An 18,211-nucleotide genomic window follows, 5' to 3' on the forward strand; every position below is an offset into this window, starting at 1 on the left:
TATATATAGATATAGATATCTGCAAGGTAGCAAAGAATAGCTGTACACCTTGACACGGCAAAGATCCAGTGTAAAAAGGTGCTTCACTAGTTTGTTTCTCCAAAAAAGCTTGTATATAATTTTATAGCTATTAAAAACACATATGCAACATAATTCATTACACTCAATACAGCTTTAGTATAAAACTTATAATTTATGAGGTGATGTTAATAGCATAAATTAATATACCATTTCTCTTAAAATCTACAATAAGTATTCTGAAAGCTCATTGGGGAAGGGTATCTTTAAATAAAAAGTTTAAAGCTGAGCGTGATGAAAAAGATTCTGTATGTAGAACTTGAGATGAGAGCCCCGAGAAGAGAAAGAGTCCATTAGCCAGACACCGTTGACTATAAAACTGAACAAAGATATCCCCTTCTTGCGCTCTCACGTAGGTGACGCTCTACCTTAAATTATTATTTACTTTTAAAACTATTTACTTTTTTTTTTACCTTTTTTTTTCTTTTTTGTTAACTGCCCTTATTTCCACAAGGAATCCCTGAGACATACCCAAAACTGTACAGTGAAGGTCATCACTGTTCAGAGAAACTGGTTCAACCCCTTCTGGTAGGATGTAGCTATTTTGCATGAGAATCAAAAGGTCCATCACTTCAGAATGAATCTATTTGCACCAGAACCAACTATACTGTTAAAGACGCAGGTTAGAGAGTCATTTCAGGGTAAATAGTCCACTCCAAGGTAGACGCCAACGCCATCGCAGTTAGCTACATCAGAGCAATCTGCACCAAAGTTAAAGTTTTCCAGAGGATATCTGGGAATGTTACCTATCCAGAGTTCATCTCCGTGGGCACCAGCTGACAACGACAGAAAGCAGGTTAAACATTAGCATTACTGGACCAAGTTCAACATGCCTATGCTGTTGACACACGGGTACTCTGGACACCTCACTGTGTGTGTGTTTGGAGGACTAGCAAGGGGAAGGAGTAAGAAGAATGTGTTTTTCTACATGAGTAAGTACAGTTTTATGGTCAAAAGCCCAAGTTTCATCCTATTCACTTCCGAACCAAATTCTCTGAGCTAGAATAGACTGAAAAGGTGCCAACACTTGCTTCAAGGAGACAGATAAAGAAAGATTTCTCCAGCTATCGCTGTCAACCTACAACCACGTCCACTTTCTCCTTGCATGCTTCCACTACATTACCTTATAACATAGCAGCTAGGGAAGGAGTATGTGGAGGCAAAGTAAAACAGCAGAAAGCAAAGAACCCAATAACCATGAGAAGTACCAGAACAGCAAAGGGAAAAGTTCCCAAAATAGTCACTACTGCTTGGGTTTTTTTAAAGAGGCTGAAGACATAAGCGAGAAAATTGTTGTAATATGTATCTTTTCTAACTCCTCCTCCAGCAAACTATTCTTTTCCAACAACAGAGTTTTTTTTCTGGTTTTAAAGACCAAACTTTACCTGATAAGATCTAGGGTCTCTCATGACCAGACTTGTCCTGAAGTCCAAGTTTAGTAAATACAGATTTTTTCACTGACTCTCTTTACCTTCATCTGGGCTTGTGCGTATTTAAAAAGACTAATTTTAATTTTCTTTTGTGACTTTCTACTGATGCACTTCTCAAAAGAAGAGGAACTTCTGAGAAGGTAAACTCTTGCTAAAAATGCCTGTAGTCACTGCTAGCATGTGCACTCCCATGATCAATGTTGTACCCTCAGCATCTAGTTCATGACATATTAGCATGCTGTGAAACATCTCCTTACTCACTGATCTGAGGAATACTTTGATCTATTGCACTGTCAATCTAGAATTCAAAATGTATGTTATGAATTGCAGGAATTTCTCCTCCTTTTCATTTTACAGTCAAATTTGCTCAGAACCATGGAAGACTTACCAGTTGACATTACTTACATTAGAGAAGCCTGAGAATGGGAAAACAAAAGCAAGAATGATGAAGAATGCAATGTGGAAGGAAATAAAAGAGGTATGAAAAGTAGACCGCAACTCCCCGTCATTAGATGTTACCCAAAAGATCAGAACAACCTTATGATCAGAAGATGAGAAAGACCTAAAGATCTAGTCAGCACATTAGCCCAAAACTATTCCTTCAGTTACTATTTCTACCACACCTGGACCTTGCAACAGGTCTGCACAGGAGACTCCTTCACATGTAAAAATACAAAAGTGAAAACAAACCTTCCACCAGGGAAGCTGTCCAGTCACACAACCATCTCACTGCAGAAGATCACTGCAGGTGTTTTCTTTGTCAGCTGAAAGCACCTCCTGCCACTGTCCCTGTAAGTCTTGAAAGGTTCAACTGCGGTTAGCTGGCTCTTCTAAAAAATTTTCACTCCTCTCTGCCCAAAGGATCATACTGTTGGAGAATTCACTAGTGGATTCAGCTCACTGCAGCACAAAGACTGGGAGAAATACCCTTGGAGCCCTGCCAATTCCTACAGGGAAATGTAGCGGCATGGATGCTGCAAGAGCTCAGGGAGGAGCTGGACTTAAGTAGTCACCAGCATAAGTAGTCACCACGGCCAGTTTCTCAGGGAAGGGAACTGTCCACTCTTTATTGTACACCTTCGTAGGACTCTTCTTTCCCGGCAAGCAGATTCAATCCCAGACTGTATTTAGATGTGGTTACAGCAAAACAAAGCTTCAAACTGAATTTGGCTACTGGTTTGCAGGTTCAATCCTTTGCCTTTTGCCTTGGCTGTGCCCCTGAAGCCAGCAGCATCACACTTTGCCTATCAGCTCATATCAGACTTTCCCAATTTTTCAATTTAACATTAAAAAGCCACTTCCCTTGGCCTCCCTTTGCTATTAGGTACAACTCTCATCTGACAATATTTTTCTGATGTTTTTGCCTAGCAGGTGATAAGCTTCTCAGGGCTTTCCAACACTTTCCAAATGAGAACTGAAAATCCTCATTTTCAGTGGGAAATATAGCTGTTCCCATCTTCTCCACAGTGCCTGAGGCAGACCTGCAACTGTGCTACCTCTCAGCATTATCAGTTTATAGCCTATACACTCAACCATACAGAGATCCGCGGTACTAACAAGACAGGAACTAAGCAAGAACCTGGAGGAACTGGAAGTTAGGAGGAGACAAAATGATGCATCTTTTCCCTTCTTGCATCACACATACATCTTCTTGAATCATAACACTTACGAGGCCAAAGAACAAATCAACTTTGTGGTATCTAAGCACATATGGCTCCTCTCAAAGTTGGTGTAAAATCTTCCTAGATGAACGGACAAGCCAAAGCATGTCTTTAAGAAGGTCTTACACACCAGGCCAGCATGAAGCTGTTCTTTATAAGCCTCTGTACACTGTGAAAGTTCACCTTGTGTTAAGTACATCTGTACAAAGACTAATTGAGGTACTATTATTACCAAAAATGATGCTACTGATATTCTACGTCTAATTTATTTTCAAACTCAAATCTTATGTAAAGAAATTAACTTTTAGTTCAACTAGCCTTACTCCATTTGTTAACACATAAAGGGCACAACAGGTATTGAGCATCTCAAATCAATGAACTGAAATTGCTACACTGGCTCTTTGGTGAAAGGTGATGAGAATGCTAATTGCTATAAGAGATGATACTTGAAAACCTTTGTCATGGATTCTACTCGGGAACCACATAAATTAACAGCCTTGAGGACTACCTGAACCAGACCTGCAGCACCTCCCAGTGTGAAACATCTCTGACTGCACATACCTCTCAATTAGATCTCTCGTATCCAACAGTAAGACACTGATGCACTGAAGTCAAAGTTTGTGTGGGTGTAGATGCCCACCTGGAATGATCGACCTCGTAAAGCTAAGATCAAGACCCGTAACTGCTTGGTAGGCTGTAATCATGAAATCAGTGGCAGTGAAAAAATGGGAGGTGAACCAGGAAAAGGCAAGAGTGGCGGCCCATTTCAGAACTCTGTGTCACACAGGACAGAGGGATTCCTATTTCAAATGTATACAAACCGAAGTTTATTTTTAAAAGTGCAGCTTTATTGCAAACCTAGTTTGCTCATTGGAAAATGTTATGCAGTCACTTTTCAGGGAAGAGTCATCAAGGGATATACAAAAATTGAAATCTAAGTGGGGGAAGAGGGTTGATATCCTAGGCTACTTTAAAGAAATGCAGGTACATAAAAGGCCATTGATTTCAAATGGGAATTGTGGACCAGCATGGCTCTGACAGCTTTTGCAATTCCCTGTCTAAGTCAATGCAGAGATTAGGAGCTGGGTTCTGTTCTGAGTTAGACCAGTACAAACTCACAGTGACCTTAAACCAAAGAGCTCCTCCATAACTTATACCAACACGGCCAAGCAGAACTTGGCTCTCAGGTCCTCTCCTCCCTTTCCCCCCAGCATTTGCTAAAAAAGAGAAATGTGATGTGGGGCAAATACACTTTGCACTAGCTGCAGCTTCATTAAAAGTTTGATGGGCACAAGAATGATTTCAAGACCAAAGTCCTGAAACTAATGTATAGAAATTAACACCCTCTAAAATTACATGAATACACAAGCAGATTAAAGAATTAACCATTTGGTACACTAGTTCTCCACTCTTTTTCAGTCAATCATCCGAACACATTGAAGAAGGTATATGGACACAACAAAAATCATTTGCAAATCAAACAGTTGTCTCCTCAAAGTATGGGGAACCTAATACAAAAATAAATAAAGCCTTGTCAGATTTGCCTCATTTCACAATACCACTGGGCATTCCTCAATCAGCAGGACAATAACAAGCAGGATTTCATAGGCTTCAATTCAACTTTTTACATGATTTAAAAACATTTAAATGTTACAAACATATTTAAATCACCACTTAAAAATATTCGGCTTATATTATCAAGATCTATTTTACCAAGTATGAAATAATGACTTCGTAACAACAGAAGCATGAAAATAATTTTTGTTTCGTCCACCCACATACACTTGCAATTTCAGAAAAGGACATATGCATCATCCATACTCTTATATTTAGAGAGGACAGATCTTCAAGAAAAGAGGGACAACTGCTACAATAGTAAGAAGACACAAGATCTATCCCATTTAAATTCTGCTCCCTAGGAAGATGGAGAGAGAGGTTTGAGTCAGAGATTTTGGGGTGTGCCTGACTGTTATCAAAATTAATTACTATAGCAACTAAACTTCAATAATCCTTTGCTCAAACAATTTATTAGGCCTCCCTATTACATGTGCTTGGTTATCTCTTAAGTTCCTGAAACAGACTAGAATATATGCAGATAGGACTTTTTACTGTAGTGCAGAATGAAATGTCTTCTACAGTAAGACTGGAATGCAGAATTTTCTGTTTTCTCTCATCTGCATCTCAGAAACAAACCAAGAAGAGTAGAGACTTGTTAGATTACATAGGAGCTACTTTTACAGTCGATGTCAGAGTATAGTAGCAGGTTTGAGCCCTATAAAGTCACAAGCAAATTCCATTTTTTACTTCTTGATAAAGAGATACAAGTAAACACCTCAGAACTTCTGCTGCTATCTCTTGCTTTAAAAACATAAAATAAAAAAAAAAAATTAAAAATAACTAAAACCTACATGACTTCTTTCTTTAGGAACTGAAATTACTACCAAAAAGTCTGAAAACTACCTTTAGCAGGTGATAGGTACAAACAAAACCATCCTGCAGACAGAAGGAATTCTTATCTATTTTGCTTTAGTGATTTCGTTTTTGGTTAGCCATGTTTGCTGATAGGTACCTGCTAGTTCCTTACATTCAGCTTCCCAAACAGAGCACCAAACCCTACAAGTGTCAAAAACCTATATGGCTCTCAGGCATTTAAAAACTACCCAAGAAAGTCTCACTAGCTAGACATATTTTGAGAAATGCATCCATTTGAAACTTACAAAGGATCTGACTTACACTTGTGTGGATGGGCAGAATACCAACCAAATTCTTCCAGTTTCAGCTGGGAAATGCCTGTCAGCCTGTCAGGCAAGGAGTTCTGGACAAAGCCACACTTGAAAAGGCAAATCATCAATGCTACAAGGCCACAGTAATTCAGCAAGAAAGAGAATTTCTGCACAGGAATCTTCACTAACCCATGATCTATTTTGATCCTTCTGTTTTTCTCTCTTTTTTTTTCCCCTAGGCTAACTTTGTATCAGCCTTCAAATTTATGGGCAACCAGTCAACTGATCCCCTTGCTGCTCAATGAATTACAAATCATCATCATAAAAACAAACCAAAAATCAGCATGCAGTAAGAACAGTGACCAGTTCTGGAAGGGGACAACTCTCACTTCTTCACTGAAAGAAGACAAGGAATTGCTGCTCCCTGCACCCCAAACACACACACGCACACAGAGGAGGTCAAGAGACTATTTTAAGAAACTGTCAAACTCATCCTTGAACCATGATCTTGATTTTGTACTTCAGTGCACCATTCTCAAATCAGTGCGTGCAGCCAAGTTTTCCATGTCAGATGCTACCTTTGGAAAAAAGTAAATTTAAAAAAAAAATAAAAAATTAAGAGACTTCTGCCCACTGGAAAACTTTCTACGAGATGCTAATGGGATGGCAAGCACTGATCCAAACCGTAGGGAACAGTAACATGCATCAGTGATCTGAGGTATCTTCCCATTTCTAGGTCTTACTGCTAAGATTGATTACATCCAGTAACTGTGCTGTATCCTTAAGGAATTATTGGGGAACGGTGAACCTGCCTGCAAGAAATGAGCACCGGTGCGTAACAAGCACATGTGAACACTACAGCAAGGTTCACAGAGGGCTAACCCTGGTCAGTACTGAAGCAGGGGTTTTCTTCTCAACCCCCTCTTAAAAAAAAAAAAGGGAAGAGAGGACAGAAAAAAAAAGGAAAAAAGGAAAGATAGAAAACATAGGTCCCCCATCTACCTGCATGGAGCCAGGCAGACAAGCTCAGTTGGAGGTGGTGAAGGGCGCAGATGCGTTATTGGTACTGGTAGCGGTGGCACCGGTCACTGCAAAGCCCGTGGGAGGAGCTATGGAGCTGTGGCTGGGCTGCAGGTCCTTGGGAATGCCACTGTGGGAGCTCAGCTGGTGCCCGAAGGCTGCACTGAACTGAGGGAGCTGCTGTTTAGGAGAGGTGGAGCCCATGAGTTCAGCGGAAGCAGGACCCATGCCACTAAAACTGGTCTGCGGTAACCCCGGAAGCACGCTGGAGCTGTTGGGGGTCACAGTGGCGAAGGCAGGCTGTGTGGTCTCTGAGTGCGAGGTGGTAGGTGGTGTGGACAGGGAGGTGGACAGGAGGTGTCCATCTGCACCAAGAAGGTTGCTAAACGGAGAGGGGTCCCCAAGATTGACAGGAAGATTTCCCCAGTGAGTTCTGGGGTTGACTACCCCGCTAAGTGGCACATCCAGCTGAGTTGGGAGCAAGTGCTGTGCCATCATGGGCATCTCTGCTGAGAAGGTAGCTGCCAGGTTATCACCAGAAAAGGATGTGGTGTGAGGGGATGTGATATGGTCACTGTAGGGAGACGGCACATGCTCACTATCATAATGGCTTCCATGGGGTGAGGAGTGTGAATGGTCACTGCTGTATTGCTGTCGTGAGGTGATCAGGTCATCTGCCTTGCTCAGCAGCTGGGCAGGGTGGGGCCTCTGGGAGGCATGGCTGCCATCATGAAGTCCATGAAACTGTCCCGGGAAGGCTCTCTCCCCAAGGCCACTCTGGCTTATCAGAGCGGCAGAAGTAAGGCCAACGTTGGCTGGGGCTGAGAACTGCCCCTGGATCTGCCCTGCCAGGGGCGTAGGTGGGTTGGACAAAGTAGCAGAACGGAGCAAGTTCTCATCCAGCTCCAGACCGGAGAAATTATCATGTACTATACGCCCATTCAACAGCTCCCCCAGATCCGTGTTAACCTCTCGACTCAAGGACTGCATTCCCGGAGCTCCAGCACCTGTAGAGAACACCCCTATCGCTCTATCTGACAGCTCCTGAACTGGCACACCATCTGTCTGTGTAAGTACTCCAATGGTACTCAGGCACTCAAGAGAAGTTACAGCCTGTAGGGCCCGTTCCAGTTCTTCAGCCTCTTCTGTAGTCGGAAGGAGATCTCCGTTTTTACCTGCAGAAACGGGACACCAGAGGTTAGCATGTTCTCAGGTGAGTCTGGCACTGGGACTCTCAGAATGTAAATATAGAGACAGTTCAGTAAGGGACACCAGAGGTTAGCATGTTCCTCTCAGGTGAGTCTGGCACTGGGACTCTCAGAATGTAAATATAGAGACAGTTCAGTACAGGGCTGCAGTGTAGGATAACCTTCCAGTATGGCTTGCAGTACACAGAAAGTATCATTCATTAGTGTTCATTAGGCAAGCAAGGTAAGAAAAGCGAGAAATTACACCTCCCTCTTCAATGGAACTCTCCATTTCCACCCTCCTCTTCCACATACTACAATGGGAAATGTCTCTCGAACTTACTAGACCTAAAGCAAAAATGCTTAAGTAAGATTTTCTTCAGTGCTGCAGTAACATGAACAGTCCACGAGCTTCCTTCTACTTACCACATTACAGTCTGGACCTAGTATTTACACATACAGTATAATTTAGGTTAATTTCAACTCAAACAGAGTCTGATGCCACATTTTATCAGAAAATGACCAAAGAAATCACATACCCCAGCTCTGGGCTGCTCTAATTTCTTTGTTATAGAAAAATTTGTACTGAGCTTTAGAATGCAGAAAATCAGGCACAGTTCTGATCAAAAGGTAGTTTCAGAAACGTATTTAAAGAGTTTATTCTCACTCTCTTCTCTTTTTATCAAAGGCCAACATTGACTGTGATTCCAGCCCCACTCGATGGCAGAAAGATGCCATTACTGAGAATACTCTTGATTAAACTGTAACACTGACAGGCAGTAAAAACATACAATGAATTATTAAAATACTAAACCAATTAGGATTTTCAGAGCAGTAATTATATGAGCAAGCAGAGAACTATACACAGAGCCTTCTTAAAGTCTGCTCTACCTCAGAGCTCACAAACAATAGAGTAAATACACACTTTCTTCTCTAGAATTTATTACCACTGTAGGAAAGCAAGTAACTCCTCAAAATACATTTTAGAAACACTCACTTCTTCAGTTCATCAACTGTGTTCATGCTAGCATAAAATAAAATGGTACCTTCAAAGAAATCAAAATCTTGCAAGTCATCAGGCAGCCGTGGCAGGACATCAGAGAAGTCCTCCTGATTCAATTCCAAGTCATGTGGAATGTCTGTGATTTCGTTGGCGATATCATCAGGCAGCTCATCGGCACTCAGCTCTGGTGTGGAGGGGCTCCTGAACAGAAAGTACCATTAGTCCCTGGTGTTCAGCTCTGGTTCCTCCAAACAACAACTATGAATGCATATCCATCTATAATGGATGTTTTCCCAAAAATTTTTTCCCCATCATGTCGGAAAAAATGCTTTTAGGAAGTTTCTTTAGAAAGCTTACACTTAGCCTACTCATTAAGTACATAAGATGTGACATCAGGAGCAAGATATTTTATCCATCAAACCCAATCATTGCTCAAATCCAAAACAACCCATTCTAGTTTCTTTCCAATAGTCACATGGAGACACAATTTCTGGCTCTGCTCCAGATGCTGATCAGCACAGCAACATCACAGCTCTCCACAGTGCTCACTGACAATGGTCAGGCTAGCAGGGGGAAACCGGGGCAGGGCTACCACTGACCGTATGTGGGGTATCTCTACTGGCAGTGAGACACTGGCAGGCATGGTGAGGTTCCCTTGGGGCACTGCAGGAGGAATGGGTTTCTGAGGCCGGCGTGGGCCTCGCCTTCTCTTCTTCTTGTGTTTTTTGGTAAGTGCAGGTGGCTTTGTTTTTTTCCTGGGTTTCCTCTGCTGCTGGTGCTGAACTTTACGGGAGCTGTCCCCTCTCAAGAAATTATCCTTTGGGAGAAAAACAATAGCAATGAGAGCATATTAAGGACAAGTATTACTTTCCATGCTCTTTTTTTCACCCTGATCATTCCACAGACATTCACATGTAATGCAAGAGCTGCTAACTTACACCCAGGCATGGTTACAAAAATTGAGCTGTTTCCTTCCTCCTTTTCCTTTGATCCCAATGGCAAAAAATAGCATAGACCAAATTATAAGGTATGCTACATAGGAGATGGTGGTGTCACGTCAAAAATAATCATAGCAAATCCTAACTAAACCAGTGCAAAACTGTAGCCTTTAGCAGCACTCCTGTAAGCATGAAAGACAAAACACTGTTGTGAGATGGTGTTAATGCTGAAGTGAGAATCCTCAAGTGCCCACTGCCATAACACAGTGACAGCACTGAGGAAACAGAATTAATACTGCACGGCAAGGGTAAGGATGTGGGTAAACAACAATGGCCTCATTTCTTCTGAACAGCAATCATTGACCAACTGAAAAATAAATCAAACCATCATCAGTTTTCAGTTGCCCTCATATTGGGAATGGCAGAGGATTGTATTTGGTAGAAAAGTAAATCTTGAGAGACATGACGAAGCTTGCCTAGAAGAGGGGGAAAATACCATACAAATCTGTGTAGTGCAAAGCCTCTCATTGTAATCAAGAAAACCTCATAATTTATAACTATTGGAAAGGCTGGAAAAAAACAATCACTAAAACCACACAACAACCCAACAACAAAACAAAACCAAAAAAAGAGGCAATTTTACACTTAATTGAAGGTGGAACAAAAAGCCTTCAGGGAGGGGAAAGACAGAAGTGGGTTTGTGAACTATCCTAAAAGTTTTGTTCTGGAAGACAGGAGGCATAAAAGGAGAGCAGAGAACATTAACTGAACTTCTGCATTCTCTCAATTCCAGATAGGTCACTGCTTTTCCTCTGAGAGCCACAGATCCCTGAAGGAGATTGAAGATAAATTCTAATAGTTACTAAAAGGTAAATAAAGTAACAAAAATATTATTTGCACACTTTTAATTGCTATTTACATTTCCTCTAAAAATATTTTGGGCCCCATGTACTGAGACTGCTTGAGATGCATTGTTCTTAACACCACACTCATATTGCATTCAGATTCAATGACCAGGAGTGAGGCCAAATAAAATGACCACAGGATCTCTCATAATGATTGTCTATTCCTCAGTTCAAGAGAGGAATCAAATTTCTTCCAATGACGGGTATTCTCGTGCACACCTTATTATATCCTCAAAACGATATAAAATATTTTCACAACATACTTTATATACTAATTGGGAACATTTGGCATGCTTTACACTCTTAACAAAAAAATAAACGGAAATGAGCTCTTAAGTTCATAAACTTGCTAGTTGTCAAGGAAGAGTTCATAGGAAGACTGGGGTGAAAACTCCAAACCACCCCAATACACAAATAAATACAGTTTTGGCTTTGTACTTACCATTTTTTTGGCATGTTCTTCGCACAGAGGTGTCTGATGTGTAATGTCAAAAACTGGCACAGAGCACTGTTGACCATCTGCAAACTTGGCTGTGCAACTTGAGAAGAGCTGCTGAGAACGGTTCAATAAGATATCTGTACATTTCTGCATCAGGAATAACACGAGGCAACGATGGAGGAACGCCCTTTGATTTATCAATCTGATAAAGATCAGAGCCTTCAGCTCTAGCTGTTCATAGATGCTATTTTTAATGAGTACCTTAACTTTGCTATTCAAGTTCAAAGCTAGGTAAGGCTCAAACCCAACTTTTAAAGTGAAAAAACTGCATTCATGCAGAATCCCTAATGATTTTATTACATACTGAGGTAGTTTAATAGAAGCAGCCATTTCACTAATGAGTTCTTAGCAAAAGAAGCTTTTTCCTGGAGTCTTAATCAATAGATCAATAGTAGCAGTTGGAACAGTGTAGTCAACAGGACTATTTCCTTACAGACTAATGACATACTGAAACATTAAAGAAAGAGTATTTCTTAATTCAATCTTTTAAGGTACATTCTTGGCATTTATCTTTAGAGCACAGACAAAGAAGTTTCAAGATCCTTCCTGCTCCCCTGAAAAAAAGATGTGCAATCAGACAGAAAGGTCAAGTAAATCCAAATGTAAGCTTGCTGAGATTTCCTTCAGAAAAATCCCTTGCAGGAGTGAAAATGTTTCCAGACTAACACCAAATCAAACAGGCATTTCATTGTGGTTTTTTTTCAAACAACATTAGAAGCACTCCTTCCATCTTGAACAGTTCTCAGACCTCAACATCACTATGTATGTTCATAAAATGTTAAAACACAAAAAAACCCAAAAAAAACTATAGAACAGTCCAGATAGACTTGGACAGATGGGTCAGAACCAAGAGCCTGTTCATTTTAAGGAGAGACTGTTTCCACTGAGAAGAAAATGCAGATAAAAAAGGGCATAAATGCAAAATCACTACTCTTGACTACTCTGCTCTACAAGCACCAACAAGCAAGACCACTTGAAAAAAAAATAAAAATCATGAGGCAAATCCCATACACAGCTGCACACATTGGTGCTTTCTCATAGAGAGGTTTTGAACTGCTCTTCAGACCACCTTTAAGGGGCCTGGAAAAAATTAACCAAAAAAACAAGGCACTTGCAAACCAAAAAGACTAAAGGTGCTGCAATCTGATAACAACTGGAACAGATCAGCTATAGTCACTTAAAATACCAAAATAAAAGCTCCAACAAAAGCACCAACAATTCTTCAGCTAAAACCATAAAAGACAAAGTCTGTAGAATTTTTAAGTATTACAGGTGATAAGTCTGCCTGTTTGTAGTCTTCAGAACCAAACCTCACATCTAATGTGCTCTCTTCTTTCTTGCATGCCTGGTCTCTTAACACCCTTTTCAGGCTTTGTTTGAATTTCAAGCACTGGGAATCCCTCCTCATCTAGATTGGGTTCTCTGACTCCTTATATTCTGCTTCTTTAAATGCTGCAAAGTATGATTTCCATCCTTCTAGTCAGTGTAAGCCATCTTTTTATACTAGGCATAAAAACCTGTTTCCATAAAACTGTCATAGGAAGTTACTCTGTTGGAACCTACCAAGAACTGTATGAAAGCCAAGAGGCTGAAAGCCACATGGTCTGCACCAAGTCATCATGAAAGATGATCGTTTTTGTAAAGGTTTCTTGCACTCACTAACTACAGCTTACAAAGGAAAATTATGTTACTATAATAGATACCAATGGCAAACTGCTTATCTTCACTTTGGGTCTACAGACCCAAATCAATAGCAAAATAGTTGATCACACACTAAAAAATAAATATTTCTTTGTGAAACCCTATTTGTCAATACAGAAAAAGCTAACAAACAAACCCCCCCCCAAAAACAGAACAGCTTCCACACCCGAATGCAACTCCCAAACAGAGGTAAGAGGATACGCTGGAAACAGTGCCTGGTGAATGGAAGGGCCTTGTTAGTGCACTGCTCTCCCTTCAAAGTCCCACTACAGGTTGTTGGTTCTGCATCTCTCTGCCTCATTTGGCTCGTGCTGAAAAGAAACCATAAAAGAGTTTAGAGACAAATCCCCAGTCTCAGGTGATTACTTAACACAATTACTGCACTGAATGTGGCACAGGAGGATGAAAAGGTGTAACACACACACGTGTGTCACGATTCAGATGGTGCACGCTGCTACCAGACTCCACACAGGGACACAGAATAGATGTCAATAACAAGTGAAGGTGTGACTGCAGTAACAGGGCTATTGTTTATTTCTCATGGCCTTCATTATAATGAGAGGTGCTGTGTGCTACTACCATGTAAACATTACAACACCTTGCAACAGAGCCAAGGGCAGCAGTAGGTGAGTGTCAACACAGGTGACCCTCAAAATGAGGTCAATCCTTAGAATACAATGTATTGGGTATGCCTACATGGGCAGTCCTGTGCACTTTCAAGCCTGTTCATAAACCAAAACATGCCGAGCATCCCCAGAGCTTACATGCAAGGATGTGCTCAGACAAACTTACACTGAGCTCTGGAGTGGCAGAGCCTGAGCGTGCTCAACATGGATAAATGCTCTCCTTCATCAATGTGCTACAGCCCAATCCACCAGCAGGTGCCCAGAGCTGGGCACTTCCCCAGCACAGCCTCTGCGCTTTGAGCCTGAGCTGCAAGCAGGCGAACCAGACAGCAGTGTGGATGAGTACTGCAAGCCTTACACAGCTGGCTTGGGGTTAGCCTGCTCTCGAGGCACGTGTCACCTTCATGGAGATAAAGCTGGCGATTCCAGGGCTCTCTTTCACCTCTGTACACGTTGTTTTCTAGGTTGACAAAAAGCTGTCTGTAGCCTGACTGTTTTCCTTCAGCCACCTCTGTCATCAACTGCACTTTGAGTTAGCAATATTACTCTTGTGAAAAATTTCATAATTGAAAAGACTCTGTGGTCACTTAAATTAACCAGAGCAGTGATGACAGGAACACGCAGCTTTGCTGGTCTACCCAAAACACAACCTTTTTCTGTGTAATAAAAGGCAAAAATAATGGAGAATAAAAAGCCACAAGAGCTTTTGTTGCTCTTGTTGCTCAACAAAAGCAACAAGTTCTGGCAAATTTTTGCTGTAGTTTAAGTTTAGAGAAATTTACACAACTCCATAAACTAGTAATGGACTTCTACATTACACCTCTGAGCAGCTTTTCAGCATCACTCCATCTCCCCAACAATAAACGCTCCAACTGCCATGAACCACAGCCCCACTGTCCATGAACAAAAGCATCCCATCAATGAGAATATGCTCTCAGTACCTTGCTCCAGCCTGCATCTCATTTTAGCATCCCCTACACCCTACAGTCACACATCTTGTAATGCAAAATCACAACAGCAAAAGGATGCTGATGACACCCCAGACATAACATCAGGGCTCAGATTTACTCTCTTCCTGCACAAATATGAATCAACCAACTCTCCATACGCTGAGAGCCGGAGGGATGTTGACATTATCTACAAAGAATTCCCACAGAAGGTAACCTTCAGAGTTGTTAGAAGATACTTATTTTGTTGCCAAGTTTCATTGAATGTTAGATTGAGTTAAATCTAACAAAAAGTGTGAGCTTAAATTTAATTTGCTGGGAAGATAATTAAGAGGAGGTACAGACTTTTCAAAAAAAGCTGCCTGAAAAAGGAAATCTGAATTGAGGAACTATAGACCAGACTGCATGCCTTCTAAAGAACTGAGTATAGATAAGTATCAGATATTTGAAGGCAGTCAAAATACATAGATTAATTAATAAGAATTAATTTTAGTAGGCCACTAACTTCTTTTGTGACATTTAAGAAATCAGGCACAGATACTGCTGAACAAATAATCCACATCTTTAGACATAAAGCTGGAGAAGGCTTTATGGAAAACTCTGTATATCATGTTTACTTTGTTCCACTGAGAAGCATTTACATGGCATGGTTTTTGTGCTTTATGCATGACCACCAGTTTCAGAGTTCAGCATTTCAGCTGCTGGATACTCTGCCCATCTCCACCCTGTCCTGAACCCAGGTTACTGCAGTCACAGGGGGAGGTCTAACCTGGTACAAGCACACGTGGCTCTTCGGAGTTCTTGAATCAGCTGCCCAGCACGCTCTGGCTCTCTGCTGGCCGCCTGCAGCAAGGCTTTCCGGAGCGTATGCCGGCATTTCTTCTGACGAGATTCTGCCCGCTCCAGGCGGCACAGGTGCTTGTATTTCTGCTGAAAGTAAGTGCAAAGTCTGGTCACCCTGGAACTCCTGTCATCTGCATTGTCATCATCGGACCTGAAGGAGGGAAATGAAAAACAAATGGACTTTAAGTTACTACTTATTTTTCCAGGAAAGGCAATTTGTCATTTTAATAGAATTGTTAAGTTGGCATCCATCTTCTAGCCATACAAATATCCAAAAGCTGAGACACAGTAAGAGTAGGATCTCTTTTAAATTCTAAAAGTACCTGCCCTTCTTAGTATGTCATTATTAGAGATTACATCAATTTATCATCAAGTCTGACACATTTAAATGTCTAGAGCCCGCTGTTCAAAAAAAATCTATACTGTTAACCTTTATTTACTGTAAATGTCTCAGCAAATGAGACAAATGCTTAAATCAAAGTGCAATTAATGGAGAGGACAAGCAAGGGGAACTGTGTAGTGGAAATTTATTGAGGAAAAGGTCATGCTGGAGAAGATGGTTAAATTCTAACAAGTACCAAAACTGCTGACTTTTTCCAATTCCTTTTACTCTGCCAGCTGGTGTATTCCTTTCTAAACCAAAACACACACCAACACGGCTAACAGCTGATACTGATTTCCTCTTGCTGCAGAGTTAAAGTTGAGTTACAGTACAGTAGTAGAGAAGAAATTCACATTTAACTCCAAAGGGACTGAGGGAAAAGTCAGACCAGGGCTAAGCAATGACCAGACCAAAAACTAATCCAATTCTTTGTTTGCTTAAGAAAGCCTTTTCCCATTTATCTTGGCTTTCTCAGTGTCCAGGCACATATCACGAGATCATCAAACCATGTCAACACATTCAGTCAAACAAAGTAATAATCATGAAACATAAAATCATCACTGGAACTTGTTAAAACAAGGTCCATGAAGCTAACCAGAAGTCTTCATCAACAAGCACTAGTTTGCAGAATGACTTTTTTGTTCATGGAGCAACAAAGTGCATGTGCTGAATCTAAGCAAAGCAGACTTGGTTCAGTTTTTCCTTTAAGTTTTCCCTTACAGAACAGAGGAACTTTTTGCAAACTTTCCTATGTGTAACACAAAGGAAGGGCATGAGGAAAGAAGAGAAAGCTAAACAAATGAAGCAAATCAAAAGCTCACGAGGTGTAGACTGCAGAGCTTGGCCCGCAAGGCTGAATGAGCTGACACCCAAACCTGTGCGCAGCAAAGCAGACCACAACTAGCCATGACAGAAGAGATGTGAAATACTAGCCACGATATTTACTAAATAAAGTAAGATCCAGAAATGCAGACAACAGATCTGTCCCCAAAAGACAATATAACGAAGACCTACTTTCCCTTCTGGAAACTCTGACTGGCAGGTCAAATTTAAGAGACTACAGCCATCTCCACTAAGGGTGTCTACAAAAGCTCCTCATCAGCAAACACTGCCTTGACACAAATGCACATTTTTATCAAGTTTTATGTCAACCATAACATGTATTTTGTCTGTTAAAAGAATACAGCTTATTTTCTAGAAGCATAAATCACAAGCAATTAACCTCTGCAATTACATGCTTAGCACCAAATACAATTTGTTAAAAACATTTAACATATGTAATCTTTAAAATATTATTACATTGAATATGAAAAGAGAATATACTTTTAAGATTTCTTAGGAAAGAATGCCTACTGGGAAAAACTACCTGTTTAGAAAAGATTTTGGGCTATTTAATGTAGATTTTCCTTTTTCCAATGTATTAGTAAAAAACAGGAATACATGAATGGCATACATATCTACAGAAAGGCGTAACATCTTAGATATTTCATTACTGCTCTGGGACAATACTTTTAAACAAATTTGAAGATATACTGATTTAATTTTAAATACGGTTAGAAACTAACTTTGAGAAAATATAAGAATATTACTTAGGGGAAAAGTGTTTCGAGTGGAAAGAGTATTTTTTAAATGTAAATTTCTCTATATTTGAGACTTTTTACTTCCCTCACATTTAAAAAGTCAGAAAAAGAAGTTACTGAATGCTAAAATATTTTTGAACTAAAGTTTAGATCATCTTTTTTAAAAAACAGAGGAAGACATATATCAAAGACCTAGAAAGAAATCATGTCTGCAGTGGGCAAGGGCTTATTTTGAGCCAAACAATTTCTAAAAGCCTATTCAGAATTTTGTTTCCAGGCTAGTAAGATTAACCAAAATATTTGTATGTTCAAAGAAACCTAAAAATAGCAAAATAAAATCTCCCTTTTTTTTCCAGCAGGCAAGTACTGAAAATGAAAGGTAGTTTTATTGTTCATCTTTTAAAAACAAGTTTGCCAACTTCTATTTAGTTTATTCTCTTCAGCTGCATATACAACTTCTAAAGTTCAACTTAACGTGTGGCATTTCATATTTAAAAAGATTTCTCAAAGTGCATGCAAGCATTTGATAATCCAAAAGGCTTCTTCCCAACCATTCCCTTTCAGATTGTCATGTGTAAACATCAGGGGAATCACTGCTGAGTGTTCATGAAGAAAATAAAGACAGCACATTTCTGCAGAAAGCAGCAGAAATGAAGAGCAAAAGAGTAGCGTGAGCAGTCAGGCACCA

General features: G+C 40.5%; 1 protein-coding gene across 1 annotated transcript in view; it reads right to left on the minus strand.

The window, feature by feature from the left end:
* Positions 1–6,851: 6,851 nt before the first annotated feature.
* INO80D (INO80 complex subunit D) overlaps positions 6,852–18,211 on the minus strand; it is a 33,595-nt gene continuing 22,235 nt past the window's right edge. Inside the window, exons 6-11 of the mRNA XM_009078567.1 lie at positions 15,488–15,712; positions 13,347–13,456; positions 11,388–11,521; positions 9,702–9,919; positions 9,146–9,303; positions 6,852–8,087 (exon numbers count right to left, since the gene is read on the minus strand). Of these exons, the coding sequence (XP_009076815.1) occupies positions 6,919–8,087; positions 9,146–9,303; positions 9,702–9,919; positions 11,388–11,521; positions 13,347–13,456; positions 15,488–15,712 (2,014 nt within the window). The 3' untranslated portion in view covers positions 6,852–6,918. The remainder of the gene's footprint in view (positions 8,088–9,145; positions 9,304–9,701; positions 9,920–11,387; positions 11,522–13,346; positions 13,457–15,487; positions 15,713–18,211) is intronic.

This window comes from Acanthisitta chloris, unplaced genomic scaffold (genome assembly GCF_000695815.1).
Source record: "Acanthisitta chloris isolate BGI_N310 unplaced genomic scaffold, ASM69581v1 scaffold35160, whole genome shotgun sequence".
Classification (NCBI taxonomy): domain Eukaryota; kingdom Metazoa; phylum Chordata; class Aves; order Passeriformes; family Acanthisittidae; genus Acanthisitta; species Acanthisitta chloris.